Source organism: Perca flavescens, chromosome 10, assembly GCF_004354835.1.
Source record: "Perca flavescens isolate YP-PL-M2 chromosome 10, PFLA_1.0, whole genome shotgun sequence".
Classification (NCBI taxonomy): domain Eukaryota; kingdom Metazoa; phylum Chordata; class Actinopteri; order Perciformes; family Percidae; genus Perca; species Perca flavescens.
This window is the reverse complement of record NC_041340.1, coordinates 36,312,283-36,333,175: the sequence shown is the minus strand read 5'-3', so window position 1 is coordinate 36,333,175 and position 20,893 is coordinate 36,312,283. Positions and strand designations below refer to the sequence as shown.

General features: G+C 40.1%; 1 protein-coding gene across 3 annotated transcripts in view; it reads left to right on the top strand.

Annotated features, from left to right (window-relative positions):
* The window catches only part of stag2b (STAG2 cohesin complex component b), a 28,895-nt gene extending 13,544 nt beyond the window's left edge, over positions 1 to 15,351 (top strand). For all 3 annotated transcript variants that reach the window (XM_028589617.1, XM_028589615.1, XM_028589616.1), the window contains exons 24-34: positions 84 to 258; positions 408 to 547; positions 733 to 834; positions 937 to 1,085; positions 2,329 to 2,457; positions 2,658 to 2,884; positions 3,907 to 4,129; positions 5,499 to 5,606; positions 5,778 to 5,904; positions 10,913 to 10,990; positions 13,901 to 15,351. In XM_028589617.1, coding sequence (XP_028445418.1) covers positions 84 to 258; positions 408 to 547; positions 733 to 834; positions 937 to 1,085; positions 2,329 to 2,457; positions 2,658 to 2,884; positions 3,907 to 4,129; positions 5,499 to 5,606; positions 5,778 to 5,904; positions 10,913 to 10,990; positions 13,901 to 13,924 — 1,482 coding nt within the window. In that variant the 3' untranslated portion in view covers positions 13,925 to 15,351. The remainder of the gene's footprint in view (positions 1 to 83; positions 259 to 407; positions 548 to 732; positions 835 to 936; positions 1,086 to 2,328; positions 2,458 to 2,657; positions 2,885 to 3,906; positions 4,130 to 5,498; positions 5,607 to 5,777; positions 5,905 to 10,912; positions 10,991 to 13,900) is intronic.
* The last annotated feature ends 5,542 nt before the right edge of the window (positions 15,352 to 20,893 follow it).

Below are 20,893 nucleotides of genomic sequence, written 5' to 3'. Positions count from 1 at the left end.
TGTTAAAAACCTAATTTGCAAGGAGTACTTTTGTTTTGCACTTATGCACACTGAGTTGTTTCTCTCTCTCTTTCCTCGGACAGGCATTCACCATCCTATGTGATCTCCTGCTCATCTTCAGCCACCAGATGGTGTCTGGAGGCAGAGAACACCTGGAGCCTCTGGTCTATTCCCCAGAGGACTCGCTGCAGTCTGAACTGCTCTCTTTCATCTTAAATCATGTCTTCATAGACCAGGACGATGACACAAATAGCACAGGTACAAATGCAAATGTTCAGTTCTAGCAGCTCATTTACTTTCTTGCTCCAATGGGCAAAGGAGAGCAAGTGAAAGCATGGTTTTTCAAGTCGGCCAATGTACAGCTTGTGGAACTGCTGTCTTTTTCTTTCTCCCTCCAATCATCTCAGATGGGCAACAGGACGATGAGGCAGTAAAGATTGAAGCTCTGCACAAGAGGAGAAACCTCCTTGCTGCCTACTGTAAATTGATCATCTACTGTGTGGTAGACATGAAGACTGGAGCTGACATCTTTAAACAGTACATGAGGGTAAGTTAAACTTTCATCTTTTAAAAAGTTCTGCAATTCAATGAGCATCAACTGCAGGAGCAACAAAAGATGTTTAACAGACATCTGCTGTTGCAGCAATTAATGCATTGTCACCATTAGACATGTAAATAAGCTTAATTATACAGAGGTAATTCTTTATTTCCCTGTAATGTTTTTCTTTCCAGTATTACAATGACTATGGTGACATCATCAAGGAGACTATGAGTAAGACTCGGCAAATCGACAAAATTCAATGTGCCAAGACACTCATCCTCAGTCTGCAGCAGGTCAGTGTACACACTTTTGTTTCAGTAATTCTGACCTTTTCTTCATTTGTTTCATTTTTAAGAGATTGTTGATTTAATTTTTCACGTATCTCTTCGTGCTAGCTGTTCAATGAAATGCTGTCTGAACTGGGTCATGGGTTCGATCGCTCCTCCTCTTCATTCTGTGGAATCAAAGAGTTGGCCCGACGTTTTTCTCTAACCTTCGGTCTCGACCAAGTCAAAACAAGGGATGCTATCGCTATGCTGCACAAGTAAGGCTTCATTCAAATCTTGTTACATTGCATTGCTCTTCTTACATTTTTTTCCTTGCATCTGGGAACTGTCATGTTAGACAAATTGCTCCTTGAATACTGTTTCCTCTTGCCATGTTATTTTTTTCTCTGGATTTTGGAGAGGCTTAAGTGATAAAATGTTGCAGTTTTGCCTATTCACATCATTTACATGTTTTTTTAAATATAAAAACATCAGGCTGTTTAAACACACAAGAGCAACAGTGCTATAAACACAACTGGTCTGTTGCATACTTTAAGTAACCCACGCACTAATCTAAAGAAATGCACAAGGTGTTCTGTGTTCTTGTGTGGCAAAATGTGTAATCTAAATTTGTAACAACAATAGTTTCTGTTGTTACATCATGTATTTCCCACCAGGGCGTGTAAACATTAACTGGTGACAAACTAAGAAAATATTTTTAATGCAATCTTTTTTTTTTTTTTTTTTTTAAGCAGCATTGGCGAATTTAGTGTATAAAAGGCACGCAATCCTCACATTGGTTTTGTTTCTCTCATGTGGATTATTATATTATAATCTCAGTCAGATTCCAGGAAATCCGATGCATGCTCATTTGCTATGCTAGCTTGGGTATCCCATACACTTGTGCAACATATGTATGCACTATGTAATGGGATATGCCAGATGTGCGACAGGCATTTAAGTAATTAAAGACAGACTAAAGATTCTGCTTTGTTTCCATCTAGTATTTAAAATGTTAAATTTTAAAATGTTAAATCTTTTAAAGTGATGTAGCACAGCATTACATTATAGCACAATGTGACATGACTACTGTCAAGGGAAACAGACAGAGATGCAGGGTGTAACAGAAATATAGAGATTGGTGCAAAATTCTTTAGACCACTAGGATTCGTTTAGAAGAAAGTCAACAAGATGGATAACAAAATTAAGTGTCTTGTATTAAAATCGGATAATAGGACTTGTTTAATAGTGCACAAAACGTTTGTGAATGTCCTTGGTTTTGGAGATTTAACATTTTTTTTTTAAATTCTTTTTCTGAGACACTTAACAAATGTTTGACAAATAGTAAAATTAAAAGTAGTATTTGGAATAAAAAAAATAGAAACATGCCTGAGAGCAGCTTTCATTCAAGGAAATAGTAAAAAGTAGTTAAGTTTGGATCAACTATTTTATGTTTAATGTCCATGAAACTGCTTCTGCTCACTGTGTTATTCTTCCTCTCTGTCTCTGTGCATCTCTCAGGGATGGTATCGAGTTTGCATTTAAGGATCCTAGTACCCATGGAGATGGAGGCCCTCCCCTTAACCTGGCTTTCTTGGACATCCTCAGCGAGTTCTCCTCCAAACTTATGAGACAAGACAAGAGGACTGTGTAAGTTTTTTTTTTTCTTCTGCTGAGCTAACGGGTGGGAGGCTATAGTGTAACAGATGTTTGTGACAACTGGTGCAACTGGTGTCTCTGTGGCATGGTTGATGTGAGGCTTTTTTTTACCCCCCTAGTTGGAATGTGCACCTGGTTGTGTATTAAGATGCATGAGTTTGTTCATCTTGTGACCTCCTTCTTCTCCTCAGCCACATGTACCTGGAGCGCTTCATGACGTTCCAGATGGCACTGCAGCGAGAGGACTGCTGGCTCCCCCTCATCTCTTACAGGAATTCCTTGCAGGCTGGTGGTGATGACGATACCATGTCAGTGATGAGTGGCTACTCCAGCAGAGGCTCCTCCATCCGCTCCAAGAAGATCAAGCCTCCTGCTGCTACAGCTGGAACTTCAGCAGCCAAGAGAAAGCTGCCAGAAGGTATTGCACACCAAGCAATCAACAAAATCATTAATAGAGGGGTTAATAATGGGAGTTTTAAAAAACAAAACACAAAAAAAACACTTCACTTCAGAGAAAAAATGTTGTTGACTTTAGTTTAGTACAGTTCAGTTTGTGCAGGCAGCTGCATAATTGTTATTTAAATCTTTAAAACTGGACATTGGCATTTTTCTGTTATTTACTATAAACAACAATCAATAGAAACTCCTTGATACCTATTAATGCACAAACACACTGAAAATAGGTCTTCATGAGAACAACATACATTATAACCCAGCCCTGCAATGATGTTACAAAAGCAGAGTTGGAGCCCAGATTAACCCAAATGCATCCAGCGTGGCTCAGCCAGCCGAGCTGATGGTGAGGAGATTAAACAGCATATGTTGGGAGAGAGTCAGAAGAGTCAAACTGCTCCTTACCAATCACACAGGGTCACTTAGATGTTGCTGAAGACCTGCTCATGACCAAGGATGTCTCTTGATTGTTAAATGTAAAAATGAATTCCATTTACAAGGAAGCAAAATGCAGTGCTCAGTGGCACGATTAACCGTTTAGGAGTTGGCTCATCTAGGGCTGATATTATAAAATGGTCAAAATCTAAATTGTGTTCTCATGAATTATGTTATTTCCTTGCATCCTAATTTTGATAGGGTTGCAACCCTTATTCTTTGTTGTTTTAGATTGTACTGGATTATAGATTATTCCTGGCATACTCTTTATAACTGCAAATCCCAAACTCCATCTTCTGTGTGAGATCAGACCTCTGAGTACAGTGAGTGTACGGTCATTCCTATGAGAATATCCCAAATGTGTTTTTGGAAATACTATGCCAACATCCTGACATTTCTTAAAAGGTCTTCAAAATGGACAAACCATGGTTGGTTTTGGTAAACTACTCAGTAACAGTCACACTTTGTTTTGAAATTCAACATTGTTTATGGGTCAGGGACTTGGGAGGAAATTTTATAAACAAGATTGTCACTTTGGACCTTCCTTTCCAGAGGAGAGCAGCAGCAGCAGCGAGGTGTGGCAGCAGAGCATGCAGACCCCAGTAATGTTGCCGTCCCCCCACCTCACCTCCACTGCCATGCGAGACCCTAAGAGGGGTCGTGATGACAGCTTCATGGGGGTCTACCCCCTCCCCCACGACCAGCAGCAGCCCCACCAACACCCACAGCACCATCAACAGACACCTCAGCACCACCAAACACCTATGGATTACAAGTATGTATGGCTCACTGTTGCATTCCTGAGGTATACAGTACAGGCCAAAAGTTTGGACACACCTTCTCATTCAAATGCGTTTCCTTTATTTTCATGACTATTTACATTGTAGATTCTCACTGAAGGCATCAAAACTATGGATGAACACATATGGAATTATGTACTTAACAAAAAAGTGTGAAATAACTGAAAACATGTCTTATATTTTAGATTCTTCAAAGTAGCCACCCTTTGCTTTTTTTGGTAACTCTGCAAACCCTTGGTGTTCTCTCAATGAGCTTCATGAGGTAGTCACCTGAAATGGTTTTCACTTCACAGGTGTGTCTTGTCAGGGTTAATTAGTGGAATTTTTTCCCTTATTAATAAAAAAGCAAAGGGTGGCTACTTTGAAGAATCTAAAATATAAGACATGTTTTCAGTTATTTCACACTATTTTGTTAAGTACATAATTCCATATGTGTTCATTCATAGTTTTGATGCCTTCAGTGAGAATCTACAATGTAAATAGTCATGAAAATAAAGGAAACGTATTTGAATGAGAAGGTGTGTCCAAACTTTTGGCCTGTACTGTAATGCAGCAGTCACTTCACAGTTCAGTACCATCCACTTTACAGGGAGTTTCAGTTCAATAAATACAAGATATTTTTTACAAAGCTTAAATGAAAACAACTTCACTGCATAATGTTTAAAAGAACATTTTACCCATTACTTGTAACCGTTAAGATTTATATTATTAGTGTTCACTCTTGCTTTTAATTTATGTATATAAAAACAAGTTCCCTTAGGGGATGTAATTAATAAGAATATTTCAATCAATCTTTTAGCTCCTTGGTTCACACCAAGACATTTTTCATTGAATATTGTGCCGAGGCATATTGTTAGACTTCTGAATTCCAGAGTCAACATTACCTTTACTCCTTCATTTGCTGTGATGCCCGAACATGTCAGAAACTTTTTGATGGTCATTTTAGTTAATGATCTGTTATTTCCTTGCATCCTAATGCTTCCTATAACAAGATGATTAAAATGTATCTAGGCCCATTTCCAGGTGGATCACTTACTCTCTGAGAACGCGATCAGAGGACTGGAATATGAGCCAAAATACATTAGGACAGGGTTCAATGAAATTTCCTATTTGCCTGCTATTCATTTTGAGGGTGCAAAATGTGTGTACTTAACAGCATGCCAAGTGTTGGCCCTACTGGGACAGTGACTGATTAGTTTATTTATCCAACCAGACTTTTCATAGGCGTCAGGCCAGTGGGCTATCTATATAGTTGTATCTGACATCTGTGTGGTATGTTCAGTTAAATCACCAAACACATGTGGATTGAAAACCTTGCTAATTAGTGTACCCTTTTTCATTTAGTTCCCAGGTGACGTGGATGCTGGCTCAAAGACAGCAAGAAGAGGCACGCCAGCAGCAGGAGAGAGCCATGAACTACGCCAAGCTCAGGACCAATCTGCAGCATGCTATGTAAGACACACACCTGTGTACACACACACACACACACACACACACACACACACACACACACACACACACACACACACACACACACACACACCTGCACATAGAGTTGCCTGTGAAAGTCTCATTAAAGGTTTGTTTCCATATTTTTTCTTTTTCTTTTTTTTCTTTCTTCAGTCGTCGCGGTACTGGGCTCATGGAGGAAGATGAAGAGCCGATTGTGGAGGATGTGATGATGTCATCTGAGGGTCGTATGGATGACCTCAATGAAGGCATGGACTTTGACACCATGGACATTGATCTGGTAAGATCCATGTTTAACTGAATTTAGTGTTTATTATTTGTTTTATGGCCCAATAGTTTCCAGAATTTGTCAACCCCTTTCAGTTTGATTTTTGTTACAGCTTAATAACTAAGTTAGCTTTTTCATGCCTGAGACCATAATATATCCTGATTTTATTACATTTTGGTTATGGGTTTTGCATGCAGGCTCTGCCTGCATGGGGAATAACTCAGTTATTCTAAGAAAAGACTGATTTGTTTTAGCATGCAAAAATCATTAAGAAGCAGCTTGTGTTGATCTTTGTGTACAACATCAAAATGAGTAAAGAGGACAAAAAGATCATGGGGAAGCTGTGGGGAAGGATATATCTGTTTTTAGCTTTTTTTTTTTTTTTAAAGTCGATGAAAGACTGTCGACAGTGCCTTGCAACTGTCGCTACAATTCGAGGCAACATGACTAATTTATTTGACCATTTACCCCAGCACCACAGAGCCATGTATGAGGAGTTTAAAGCTAGAACAAAATTTTATTACAGACAAATGTCTATTTTGGATGCTTGCGCTAGTGGTGCATTCTATAAGAGGATCCAAATGTCATGTTGAATCAACCATAAAATTGAACAACTGCCCTATTTTTTTTTTTTTTTTTTTTTTTTTTTAAATTCACTTCATTTGTTACATGTGTGTCAAATTCTTTCCAAATTGAGCTGTAGGAGTAGCCTGACTCATCTCAACTCATCATTGGCAGGGCTCAATCCGAGGGGCGGGATATACGGTTGTCTTTTAAATTCCCTCTGCACGCAATAGGCAGTCCCTCCAGGATTTCGCTGCCTTTTTTTGAGATTGTTGCGGTCCAAAATGCCTGATTTCGCGGGAGCTTTTGTAAAAAATTGCGATAAAAGTTGCAATGTATTTTTTATATATATATATATATATATATATATATATATATATATATATATATATATATATATATATATATATATATATATATATATATATATATTCACTTCATACAGTTTATGGAACCTGTAAATGAATTTCACACAGTTTAATTTGACTACTGTTGTTAAATAATGACTCGATAATAATCTGTTCATTCTTTTTTCATTCACTGTACTGTAACTCACCGGCATGGTGCAGGGTCATATACAATCAGCCAGTTGCCCAAAAAACATTTAATTTAAATAATTTTCAGATGTTGCTTCATGAGCGACGTTACGTCTGCTCTTCTCTCTGAGACTTTGCATCGCTCCGCCCGTGTCTCTCAGCACGCTGCACGGAGGCAAACGCAGGCAGGCTTGTTTACTGTATACGTGAAGTGGCGGCGGTCAATATAAACAACATGCAAGTTAAAACGCAAAAGAACATTCATTGTGTCTTAGACAAAACCTACCACTGGGTTGAGAATTGTGTGAGACTGTGCAGCGAGCAGGTGTGGGGGGGAAAAATAAATAAACTTATGTATTGTGATTAATTTTTTTTGCAACGATTTTTTTAAATCGATTCTTTTTCCCAGAATCAATATTTTTTTTCATTTTATTTTGACCCAATGATTCACCTAAATATTTTCTGTTTATACGGTACCATCTTATTTGTTAACAGCCAAACAGACCGAAAGCAGAAAATGTTCAAAACTATCTGACATGTGATGTGCATTCTTCTTAGAAAACTATTAGTTTTTAGAAATGTCTCATGATATATTATCTCTACAAGTATCTTATTCAACTTTTTGTTTTTGTTAAAGAAGGAAATGAAAATCGCAATACAACTAGAATCTGCACCCATGTTTTGTGAAAGAATCGAATTGGGACAAAAGCATATTGTCCCAGACCTAGTCTGCCCTGCAAAGGCAAAAGACCTTAACTCGCTAGAGTGTGAAACTGAGAAAAATGACTTTAAAGTTTCTGTTTTGTCCAGACAAAAGTATTATAGGTAGAACTCCCAAAATTTGACAACTAGTTGTTATAATGAAGAAATGTTTGTATGCAAAAAATCTTGAGTTCAAAATTGACCTTTGACCCTTGTTTGGCAGTTACTGTACTCTGCCTTTGTATCATGTGCCAAAAACAAGGAGTCATGCAAAGGCAAAAGGCAGTAACTGACATATAATCAATATTTGCTTGCTGTTCACCATACTTACATCCATTATAAGAACACCTAACCAAGGTCTAGTCATCAAGGGATTTGTTTTAAATTATATAGAAGAAATTTGGTTGTTACTATTTAGTGCTATTTGATCAGGATAGTGTGGCAACACTAACACAGTTGAACAGACAAGTTACTTTGCAGTACAGTATACAGTATGAATAAATACAAGAAATATTTTCTCAATAAAGATAATTTAATTATAATTGAATACATAGGTATATATATTTAACAATAAATATATAATGTTTAACACTTTTGCAAGGCACTGTATCCATGTTATATTCTCATTAGGGGCTGAGCCCCCCTAAAGGTCTGATCCTAGAACAGCCCCTGGTTAAGGGTTAAGGGCCACCAAAACTGCTCAAGATGCACAGTCAACAAACTTGACTTGGATTACTACTTTTTAATTCTGAGATAACATTTAGGTTAGCATACTTTGTACGGACGTTAGCAATAACTAGCTTAGTGCTTTTATGGATTTGTGTAAGATTTGACATGAACACCTGCAAGAAGGAAATATGGCTCAAACACGTATGGATTGTTCTGGATACAGCAGATGACGTGCTTTGCTATGGATTATATTTTCCATGGATTATATCGGATTGCATGGAAAGGTAGGATGCCAGCTGTGTATTTAATGATGTTTTCGGCGTCTGATGTGAGGCTCCGCAAAGTGAGGAGGTGTGTCAGCATCACCGTTAGAGCTATAAAGTTAGCTAGCTCCGGGCTGTCACGGACACTGACAGAATAGGAATCATCGCCACTTTATTTGAAAGATATATCGTGTGTATGTTACGTAGTTTGGTGACAATTAAAAGCGGCAAACTTTGACAGTACGACGGGGCCAGAGTACAATAACATCACGGCGGCACAGTAACATCTCTCTTGATGGCTGGCTAAACAAAGTCAGAACACCTTAACTCAACTTCAGCGCACCGTAACAAAGGCAAAGAGCCTTAACAGCTGTTACGGCGTTCTGCTGTGGTTTCTCGTATGGTTTTGGATGTTACGTTGTCTTTTATTTTCTCGTTAAAACAATCAAATTGACTCACGATATTTATTCACATGATAAAGGAGGTCTCAAATACCCCAAAAGTGACATTAACTCATTTTTGCCCAAACATGATGTTACGGCGTTTTGCCTTTGTAGGGCAGTAGTAGCGAGTGGAAAACTGCGGCTACTCTGACAGCAAATAGCTGTTGGCGATCGGAGCGGTCCATGGCGAGCGGCTGACTCGTGTGCTCCAACTCTTATTCATCTTGCCCATACTGCTAGCCTGGCTGACACCAGACCCTTCTCAGTTGGAACTGAGAGTGGGTCTGGGAAAGCTTCATTGACAGTTGATTTCCAAAGGGGCGTCACCAACGGATGCCACTCAAATGCCTCTGGACGCAATTGGATAGTCCTTCAACCAATCAGAGCAACGGTCCGGGTGACGCTTTTCACATCCAATATCAAACTAACAAAAATTTGATTCTGGTTTTTGGTGTCGTCCCTCCACGCTCTACTTTTTCCTTGCAGGTGTTGCATATTGCAAACTTGTTATCTTCTGCACACACGCTGAAGAATTTCCAAACAGCTGACATGTTGCAGGTTAATTCACGAGGTTCCCTGTGCAAGAATAGCGCGAACACGCGCTTCACACCGCAAGCGGGTACGCACACACACACACGGGCGGAGAAGTTGAGAGAAAGGAAAAAGAGACAGAGTCCGTGTGTGCGTGCGTCCTTGAGAAGAGAACTGTAACTTGTATAACTTATGTTGTCAGTTAATTGTAGTATTGACCTGCATGGAATCGGCATATGTCACACTGACCTGCGGGTCGCCGAGCACGTGAAGCACGGCTTATGTAAACAAAAAGCTGCTCTTCGTCGCTGCGCTATCCTCGTCCCGTAAAGCCCGCCTCAGCGGTTGTGATTGGTGTAAAGCCCGCCTCAGCGGTTGTGATTGGTGACTCAATTTTGAGGACATTGGAAATGGGTTTGAATGGGCTCTTCGCATAGACAGTATATAATGGACCAATAGACCCCGTTGCTCTGGACGGAGACCAGTGAAGGCTATTAGAAGCACTTTTCCGGTGATGGCCAGCTTTACTGCGCAGCCTCCAACTGAGAGAATGTGACGTGAGCAACGTGTCTGAAAGTTGTAAGTCTTCTGGTAGCTGTGCCAAGAGAAATCTCAATCATTCCCAATCTTACAGATACGGAGACTGTAGGTGTATGTAAGGAGATAACATGGGCACAGGCTAATTATTGATCACTAACATGCTAGTTAACATTAGTAATTAAACCTAAACATCTCATGTAAGTCGAAACTGCCTGTGAGCTTCTCCTGTACTATACGGTAATTCCTCTACTATGCGACAGTAAGTCACTTGGTTATGACACAATCGTTAGCTTATTTTTACAAAAACGTCTGGTACGGAGCCATAACGTGAGGTACAAGGTAATGAAGCCTTTTATACATTGTCGTGTTTCTTTGGAACTAAACAACGGACAAATAGTCTTTAAACGCTTCAGATGTAAAGTTATTCGCAGTCAAGTGACGTAAAAAAACAATGGCGGTCAGCGGAATGCTAACAGGAGGTGATGGAAAATTGAATTTAATAAAGAGAAACTATTTTTTTTTTCTTCTTTTCAATGGGTACCCGGTTCTTGGCATTTTGGAATTGGTTCTAATTTGGAACCGGGTTTCGGTTCCCAACCCTAATTGTATTGTTTATTGTAAATCTAAAATATCACAATATTGTTTTTGTATTTTTCAGTATTGTTCTGCCCTAATTTTTAGTATGGGCAAAGATTGTCCAAATATTCATTGGTTGTCTGCCAAAGCAGGGAAAGTCGGAGTATCTGCTCTAAACCGAGTCTTTCTCTTCCAGCCACCCTCAAAGAACCGTCGTGAAAGGTCTGAGCTCAAGCCAGACTACTTTGACCCTGCTTCTATCATGGATGAATCGGTAAGAAGCATCTACATTCAATCACTTCGATTTTATTTACAGTACAGGCCAAAAGACACACCTCATTCAATGCGTTTCCTTTATTTTCATGACTATTTACATTGTAGATTCTCACTGAAGGCATCAAAACTGAATGAACACATATGGAATTATGTACTTGACGAACAAGTGTGAAATAACTGAAAACGTCTTATATTTTAGTTTCTTCAAAGTAGCCACCCTTTGCTCTGATTACTGCTTTGCATACTCTTGGGATTCTCTTGATGAGCTTCAAGAGGTAGTCACCTGAAATGGTTTTCCAACAGTCTTGAAGGAGTTCCCAGAGATGCTTAGCACTTGTTGGCCATTTTGCCTTCACTCTGCGGTCCAGCTCACCCCAAACCACTCCCTCCAGAAAAATGTGATTCTGCAATCGCATATTCATTTTTACTTTAAAATTACATTATTTGTACATATTTTTGTATCTTATTTGTTTACTTACAGGATGTTAGGGGAATCACTTTTTCTTCTTTTTTTCATCAAACCGTAGTTTTTGCAAATTCCTGCAATTTCATTGCATAAAATTGCATAAATATCCCGCATATTCCATCGCAATTTTTAAGAAAAAGTGGCGCATAATCAAGGATTTTTGCCCACAACAATCACAAAAAAACTCAGTTTTTCTGGAAGGACTGCCAAACCATCTCAATTGGGTTCAGGTCCGGTGACTGTGGAGGCCAGGTCATCTGGCGCAGCACTCCATCACTCTCCTTCTTGGTCAGATAGCCCTTACACAGCCTGGAGGTGTGTTTGGGGTCATTGTCCTGTTGAGAAATAAATGATGGTCCAACTAAACGCAAACCGGATGGGATGGCATGTCGCTGCAGGATGCTGTGGTAGCCATGCTGGTTCAGTATGCCTTCAATTTTGAATAAATCCCCAACAGTGTCACCAGCAAAGCACCCCCACACCATCACACCTCCTCCATGCTTCACGGTGGGAACCAGGTATGTAGAATCCATCCATTCACCTTTTCTGCGTTGCACAAAGACACGGCGGTTGGAACCAAAGATCTCAAATTTGGACTCATCAGACCAAAGCACAGATTTCCACTGGTCTAATGTCCATTCCTTGTTTCGTGGCCCAAACAAATCTCTTCTGCTTGTTGCCTCTCCTTAGCAGTGGTTTCCTAGCAGCTACTTGACCATGAAGGCCTGATTCAGTCTCCTCTTAACAGTTGTTCTAGAGATGTGTCTGCAGCTAGAACTCTGTGTGGCATTCATCTGGTCTCTAATCTGAGCTGCTGTTAACTTGCAATTTCTGAGGCTGGTGACTCTGATGAACTTATCCTCAGCAGCAGAGGTGACTCTTGGTCTTCCTTTCCCTGGGCCGTCCTCATGTGAGCCAGTTTCGTTGTAGCGCTTGATGGTTTTTGCGACTGCACTTGGGGACACATTCAAAGTTTTCGCAATTTTCCGGACTGACTGACCTTCATTTGTTAAAGTAATGATGGCCACTCGTTTCTCTTTACTTAGCTGATTGGTTCTTGCCATAATATGAATTCTAACCGTTGTCCAATAGGGCTGTCGGCTGTGTATCAACCTGATTTCTGCACAACACAACTGATGGTCCCAACCCCATTAATAAGGGAAAAAAAATTCCACTAATTAACCCTGACAAAGCACACCTGTGAAGTGAAAACCATTTCAGGTGACTACCTCATGAAGCTCATTGAGAGAACACCAAGGGTTTGCAGCGCTATCAAAAAAGCAAAGGGTGGCTACTTTGAGGAATCTAAAATATAAGACATGTTTTCAGTTATTTCACACTATTTTGTTAAGTACATAATTCCATATGTGTTCATTCATAGTTTTGATGCCTTCAGTGAGAATCTACAATGTAAATAGTCATGAAAATAAAGAAACACTGAATGAGAAGGTGTGTCCAAACTTTTGGCCTGTGATGTACCTTGAATGCTTAATACCAAAGACATACTCCAAATTTGTTCTTAGACTATGTATATAAATACCGCACCTCACGTAGACTGGAGGTGTGTTTGTAATGACCAGCTGGTGAAATTAAGTGAGACACAGTAAGAGCTAACTCAACTTGTGATTTTTATTATTATTTTATTATTTATTTTTTTCAAGAGTTTGACTTAAATTAGTATTCTTTATGGAAGTAAATCGAGAACAGATGACTTACAACCAGTCACATTACATGGAGCACCAACTCAACAAGCATGTTGTATTTGGGGTGCTGTGCAAAACATTTAGACAAGTTCAGCTGACCAGCTGCATGCTCTGCAGCCAAACACAACATTTCTTATTGGTTGCAACGCCATCTTTTTTTGCTTGTGTAAACACGCCAAATTTTATTTATTTCAGAATGTACTGCAGGCCTTAAATTCTTGTTTCAACATGTCCCAACCTTAAGAGACCCTGGGGATTTGCCTTAGGGCTTGTTCTTACACTGGGCTTTGAAATGCAGGGCTCCTCAGACACTGCCTCAGTATAAAGCACTGTAAAATGTATGTGTGTTTTATTTCAGCTTTGAATAATTTCATTGTCACAAAAAATATCACAGCAGAAAACAGTAGGCAAACCAAACGTGTAGCGTCTAGTTCTATTAAGCTTTTTATAAGCGAAGAAACAACATGCAGCACGCTTAGCTGCTCAGCTTCTGGCTGCTTAGAACAAGTCTGCCTCAGATCCATTTTTTCTGCTCTGACTTACTTTTACACAATGTTAGAAATGATGTTGGGTTGATGAAGAGCATATTTTAAACGCCTTTACAGCAACTACAATATAGTAAATTGTCAAAAAAAAATCAACCATATAAATATCAAAGTGCATATCAATTTCTTTCAAATGAATTTTCTTTAACTTTATAACTGGTTATTCATATTTTTTCTTTTTGGGTTTCCTCTAGGTCCTTGGGGTGTCAATGTTTTAAGCTAATATCCAGATGATTTTGACGCTGGGATAACAGAAGAGGCGCTTTGTATTTAAAGAGAATTTTAGATGCGAAAACAAGTGTTTTCTGTAAGAAAAAGCAAAAAAAAAAAAAAAGAAATTCTGGCTTGTACTCCACGTGGACCAATGACAACCCACACTCAGTGTTGCTTGCTCAGAGAGGACATTATTTCAAATATTTACTTTTATAATCTTGGGTAAGTAACAGGCCACATCCAAACCTATTAGAAATGAGACATGTCTGAAGAGAAATCCATAATAGCTTCTTCTTTCTTTCTTTTTTTCCTCTTTCCATTTTTTTTTTTTTTTTTTTTAAACAGGGATGAATTGGTGTGTTTAACTTAAGATACCTTTTTTGTTTATGTCTAACCCTTTTTACAATTGTAGTAAGTTACCAGGTGTGAAGTAGTAATTTATAAACCGACTGTAGTAGCTTGCTTGTACTGTGTTAGCCAAGTGGATGGAGGTCTTTTTGTTTCTGTGCTCCTTTTTTTTTTTTTTTTTTTTTTTTCCTCTATTTCTAAAGTTTCTTCTCCCTGTTGTTGGGCCTGATTTGAGGTCCTGGTAACCACTGGTGGTTAAGATGCTGAGGTGTCCCATAGAATCAGTCATGATCCCTTTCTGCTGTGAAGATTCCCAGAGTCCACTGAACGCTCCACACGGTTAAGCAGTAAATCCTAGAGCTTACCCCAAGATTTGGACCACTCCTTAACCTCCATCTACTTGAGAAATGTGTCTTGATGACCCCCCCCCCCCAAAACAATGAGCAGATTTCTTTTTTTCCCTCCCAGTAGTGCCACTGTGTGGGCTCTGGCAGATAGCAGCTCAGTCAAAGAATTACACATCTTTCTCTTAAAATCCAGCAGCATAATGTTGAAATGGGTATCTCTACATTTTAAATAAAAGTTATATATGAATCGGTGCTGATTTTATATATGTGCTTTTGGTTTTCTTATTTTCAACTTTTCAATCTTCAGTCACAGTTTGAGAAATGTAAGTACAAAAAAAATAATGAAAGCATGTGAAGCCATGCATCAAGGAAGATTTTTAAATTTGTATTTTTATGTTTTTTTTTTTTTTTTTTTTTTTTTTTTTGTCTTGATAATGTCTTCGGGTTTCTACCTTTTTTCCTACGTGTAAATTAGTTTGGATAAAACTAATGAAAAGACTTGTGAAATTCAGCTTTAAGGTTTTCTCAACATAAAAAGGTCCTGTCACAAAATACTTAAAAGATTTCAAATGTTAAAATTGAAAGGTAGTCATTCAGACAATACTGAAGATGAAAGTTATTCAGCAGCGCTGTGGCAGCTAGACAAAGCTTAGATTTTGACATATATTTGTCACACACAAGTTTTAATGAAATGTTTTGTCTACTGAGGTTTTTATTTTGTAGTCATTCCATGCTTAAGCCTTAAACATGCTTGTGAAAGTCACCTTCTCTCACAGTAATCTTCCATGTCAGAGGCTCAGTCATGTTTAAAGGTGGAGAATTGGCTTCTTAGAACATGAAACATGAGGTGGTCAGATGTAATGTGATAAAGTAGATGAACAGCCTATATGTGTTTTGCCTAATTATTTTATGTAAGTAAAAAAGAAAATTCTTTAAAGGAAAAAGTACTGTTTATTGTTTGTTACTTACCACTACATTGGTATAAATTCTTATTAGATCATGTGTATATATACAAAATTTAATTTTTTTTTTCTCCTTTTGGCCATTTTTGTGTTTTTTTTTTTTTTTTTTTTTTTTTTTTTGCACTCTTGCCTAAACTCTAAGTTGTTGTCTATTATCCCATCCTCTTTCAGTCACTCTGTTTTCTGATTTGTACTTGTCTGGAGACAGTAACTTTTAAATAAAAATCAACACATTTCATCTGTGGTACTTTTTACTTTTGACCACAAAAAACTACATCTTGTACTGGGTTTAATCAGATCCAGGCTGCACAGCATCTCTATGGTCTTGTTTTTTCCTTTGCACATTCTTGCAGTTTGGGGTGAAATATAGTTTAGTTTATGGTAGCACTTCACTCTATTCACAAGTTGTTCACTTAGTTAGCACAAGGGGGCAGTATAGTCCAAGGTGGACATCTAATCTCCCCACAATGACCGTGCTATAACTACATGGTGTCACTCTTTGTAATCTATGTATCTTTTTTTACTTTGGTGAAAAGGCTTTGAATATGTACTCGGGCACTCTGCAGCTTCAGTGCACACATCTCACTGTATGTGACAGCTTTTACATTTGTGTTGACTGTCAAAAGGGCCCATTTTAGTGAGTCTAATGTCCTGTTCTGCTGAGACAAAGAACACTTTAATTGCTCTAATGATAAAAGTGAAGACATGAGGAAGCAGATGAAAAGGATAAAAGCAACAGAGACTTCTGTGTTAAGTGTATGATTAATAAAGAGGAGCTCAGATCAATACTGGCGTATTAGAATGGGACCTGGCAGAGCGCTCCCCTTCATGTCCAGCCTGTGATACATGAAGAGGCCCATCTATCACTACGTCGGTCTGCTCCTCACGTGCCGGCTATCAGAATAATGTGAAGAAAAGCACTTTCCCCAGCAGGCCTGCTTGATTGTCTTCTGAGCTGTCAGCCCTTTCTGTAACACACTGTTAGTGGTGTTCATGCAGAAAGAGGCCAAAAAGAAATGTTAGATTAGTGTTTAGTTGTCATGTTGTCAAACCAGTTTTACGATGAGGTGCTTTATGTCCACATCTCACGCTTCTGCACCAAAACAGTTATTTTCCGTATATTTTTCTCTCCTATGATTTGTTTCCGCAGCAGTGCATCTGCTTGGGCTGAGTTAAGTTGTGTTTCTGAGGTCAGGGCTGCTCAGTTTAAATCAGAGCCACAGGGCCTCTAGCTTGTATTTACTCCTGATAACCTAAAAGCCTCCACAGGCCCTATCAGTTTAGCTGTTGTTGAGACCTCAAAAAGGGTCAAGGAAGCCTGGGAATCATGATTCACACATGCAGATTTCACTGGAGAAACAGATCTAACAAAATCTGAAAGTCTTTCATTGTGACTTAAAATGTACATTTATGCTCAATATATTAACTCGGCTACTTTTTCAATTTATTACAACTGTCAGAAGAGCTGCTGTACAAGGAGGACCAGACTTTTCCAGTATTTTGCAAGAAGATAAACTCACAGAATTTGAATTCCATGGATTATTCATCATTGAGATTGGTTGTAATCTCTTCTGTTTGGAAGGGCAGAGGAAAGCAGCTGACCCTTGGAAAATCTTTTACCAGTCTGCCTCAGATTAGGCCCACGGACACACGCACACAGATAGTCTGACATCCAGGCCTCTGTCGCTCCAAATGTCCAGACTCATCTTCTAGTGCCTTTATGGTGCACTGCAGTACACCCCATCTTTGACATTTCTGTGCCATCTCCCAACAATGCGCTGTGCACCCAATAAAATATCTGGCAACAAAATAAAAGGGAAAGAATCTCTCCTGGATTAAAAGGAGACGCTCTGTGGGCCGTAACAGAGATGTCAAGGTGAATGTGGAATGAGAAAAGGATCAATGCCGTTCATTATGAGGAGCAGGTTTCATGAGACAGGCCAGAACAGGTCAGAGATTCCAGTTTGAAAGCTATGAATAGAGCGCCGTGGGAACCTACTGTCTGCCTCCTGTCGGTTTTCTTTGTATTGACACACAGCTAGAGCAGCTAAAGGTATGCTGAATGAGCGAACGAGTGACAGGGCTATTGTACTCGGAGGACAGAAGCAGGAGGATTAGTCTCTCTTTGACACAGAGGGCTGAGATGGTCCAGTGTGTGGAGGGGATCTGTCATCAGCAGCGCTGCAGGTGGTCCAGAGGTCTGCGAAGTGCATTTGACCCTGCAAGGCGAGAAAACAAGGTGAGGTTTCAGCTAGGAGCAGGATGATATTTACCCTGGTTTACCCTGCAATCTGATTCTCCACACCTTCTCTCCTCACATCATTGTTGTGGAGCCACTTTCACTCGTCCCAGTGGGCCTGAGCTCTGCAGCGAGGAAAATAAAGGTCCCCCCTGCAGGAAGAGGAAACAATTTCATGGCTTTTCAATTAGGGGGGGACTGAAAACATGCAAGCCTGTGAGGTAGCACTGCGCCAGACAAGGCCTACATTTCTTCCATTTTTCAAATCCCTTGAAGCTCATTCAAAGGTGACCTGCTGATGACTGAATGCATTTCTGGGCCAAGCCAACTCTGCTAAATCATGAGTCTCTGTAAAGTTTGGATGAGTGTCTTATAAGGGCGTGATGAGACAGGTCTAATAAAGATGACGGAGAGCTCTGCATGTCACCAGCCCCTGCCAGGAAACCCCAGTGATTAACGAGGGCCAGGACACGTCTGCTAATAAGACTCATCTCTTTAATTGGCTCGATGATATGATACGTGCTATTGGCCCGGGGTTGCTGGTGGGTGTGTGCATTAAATGTGTGTCCAATGTCCACATCTGCTGTGCTAAGTCCATTTGTGCATGCATGCAGGGGTGGGGGGGTGGCGGTGTAACGGGTGTGTCTCTCTATGTGCATGCATGGGCGGGCGTCCCGTGCATGTGCCTGCGATTAGCTTTCTCACTTCCCTTGTGCGTGGATCCAAGCCAGAGATGAGGTAGGGGAGCCTCATTAGAAAGAGAGCACTTCTATTGCTGGCCAAGATGTAACACCTCACCCAATAATAATTTATTCAATCTATTCTTAAGTATTGCATGCGCTGCTAGATAGGGGTTAGGTTATGTAAGAGTGCGACAGTGCCTAGTTTGAATGTGATATGATGATCATTATAAATCCAAGGGAGATGACAGATGGCGGGGTACTTTAAAGGTTCAGCAGGTATAACTATTACTACTCTTCTGCTGCCAGATCAGTCCCTGGCAGAGTGATGGGGGGAGGATGAGAGAGAGAGAAAAAAAATTAATGGTAGTCTATGACAAGAAGAGAGAGTGCAGACATGGTAAGAGAGAGCTGGTCCTCGTTAGCACACTATTCATCAGTCATGTGAGGTCAGGGAACCCTGAGGGGGAGTGTGTGACCCATCACCTCTCACCCCTGACTCCTGGCCAGCACCTGGAGCTGAACTATTTCCTCATAACATTTACTTGTAACAGTTTGCCTCTCATTCACGACTGGTCCCGACTCAGGACTTTTCAGCTCCCGGTGTACTGAATAGCCTCGACTGGTTGGAAATCTGAGTATCTACTGTATAGTGCACATCGCACACCAGCCAGCACTGGTGGAATGTTACTAAATACATTTGTATAGTACACATTTGAGGTACTTATACTTGACTTAAGTATAGACACTTTCTACTCCGCTACATTTCAGAGAGAAATATTGTACTTTTTACTCCACTACATTCATCTGACAGCTTTAGTTACTTCACAAATTAAGATTTTTGCATGCAGAAAACGCATGTAGTTTATAAAATAGGATGTTTTTATTATAAATTAAACAAGTCCAGCTGAAATGATTAGACCATTAAACACAGAACTGTTTTCATCGTTTCCAGTTTCTCAAATGCAAGGATTTTTCTGCATTGAGTGCTTTTTTCTGATGCTACTTACATAATTTTACTTGAGTAACATTTTCAATGCAGGACTTTTACTTGTAACGAGTATTTTACAGTGTGGTATTAGTACTTTTACTTAAGTAAAGGATCTGAATACTTCTTTCACCACTGCCAGCCAGCTCTCCCGTCCAGACACAGGCCGTATTCGTAGAGGAGGGAGTGGTTGAGCCAGGGCCAAAGGGAGTGGAGGGCGTAGAGAGGAAGGAGGAAATGCAGAGAGGACAGGGAGGTACAGGAGACAGAACGGGGGGGTCAGGGTCACAGCTGCGATAAAGAGGTCAGGATGAAAGATGTTGCTTCAGTCCGGCCGTGAGGAAAATAAACAATCCTCCTAATCCTAAAAATAGTTGGGAGACCTGTTCGTCTGTTATCGCTGTTGCTTCATCCAGGTGGGAGCAACTTTTGCTCTGGATAACAGACCCAGAATCTGCTGACTTCTCGGCGCAAAACTGGGTTAATAATGTAAAGAATGTGTCCAGGGCCCTTAATCCTAACTTCTCTTGTGTTCATAGGCCCTTTGGCAAACACAGTCAGTGATTATCTTAACCCCTCCAATAAATATGACATGCCAGTCTTAACTATATATCTGCCCCTGACCACTAAACCTTCAGCTCTGACCCTTTGCCCTAACTGGAGCTGGTGACCTCCCTTCACTCCATATGTCTTCATTTCCCGTGAAGAATTTCTCCTGAGCCGAGCAGAGCTGCTTGGAAATTGCTCTGAGTAAAGTAATTTTTTTTTCTTTTTTTGACTGGCCGATTGACAGATTGGAGTGGGAGAGAGCCCAAATGCTCAAGGCAAATCAGACGAGTCGGAATGCACACACACACACACACACACACACACACCCTTGTGACTCTGTCTGCCTATCTTTTATTCTCTGTTTCTCTCTATGCCCCCCTTGCTTCTTCCGGTGCCCCTCCTTCCTTTATTTATGCCTGCAGAGCCACTTTGTTGTGCTTTTAGTGACTGGGTTTGTAGATGGAGCAGATGCTGGAGCTGATATTCCCTGATCCTGCAGCAAGCCGAGATAAGAGCAGATTTATGCCAGTGTGAGGGAGCATGGGAGTAATTGCTGAGGCTTTGATGATGCGGCTGAGAGCACTCGTGTACCCTCGGCTTCTTACTAACAAGGACATCCTCAGATTTAGGAGTTTGTCTCCCTGGGTTTAAAGTGTGTTTTCTTGGCGTATATCTTTGGGTGCCAAAGGTGTGTTTGTGCAACACTGCGAGCTGGGCTGCAATGCTTTCTTTATGGTCTTAATGTGCTCAAGTGTGTACATTAGCTGTGATTACCCTTGCTTCTTTGTTTTAAAGGTGTGTCACAATAACAGCATTACGTGTGTGTGTGTGTGTGTGTGTGTGTGTGTGGGCAATACATAC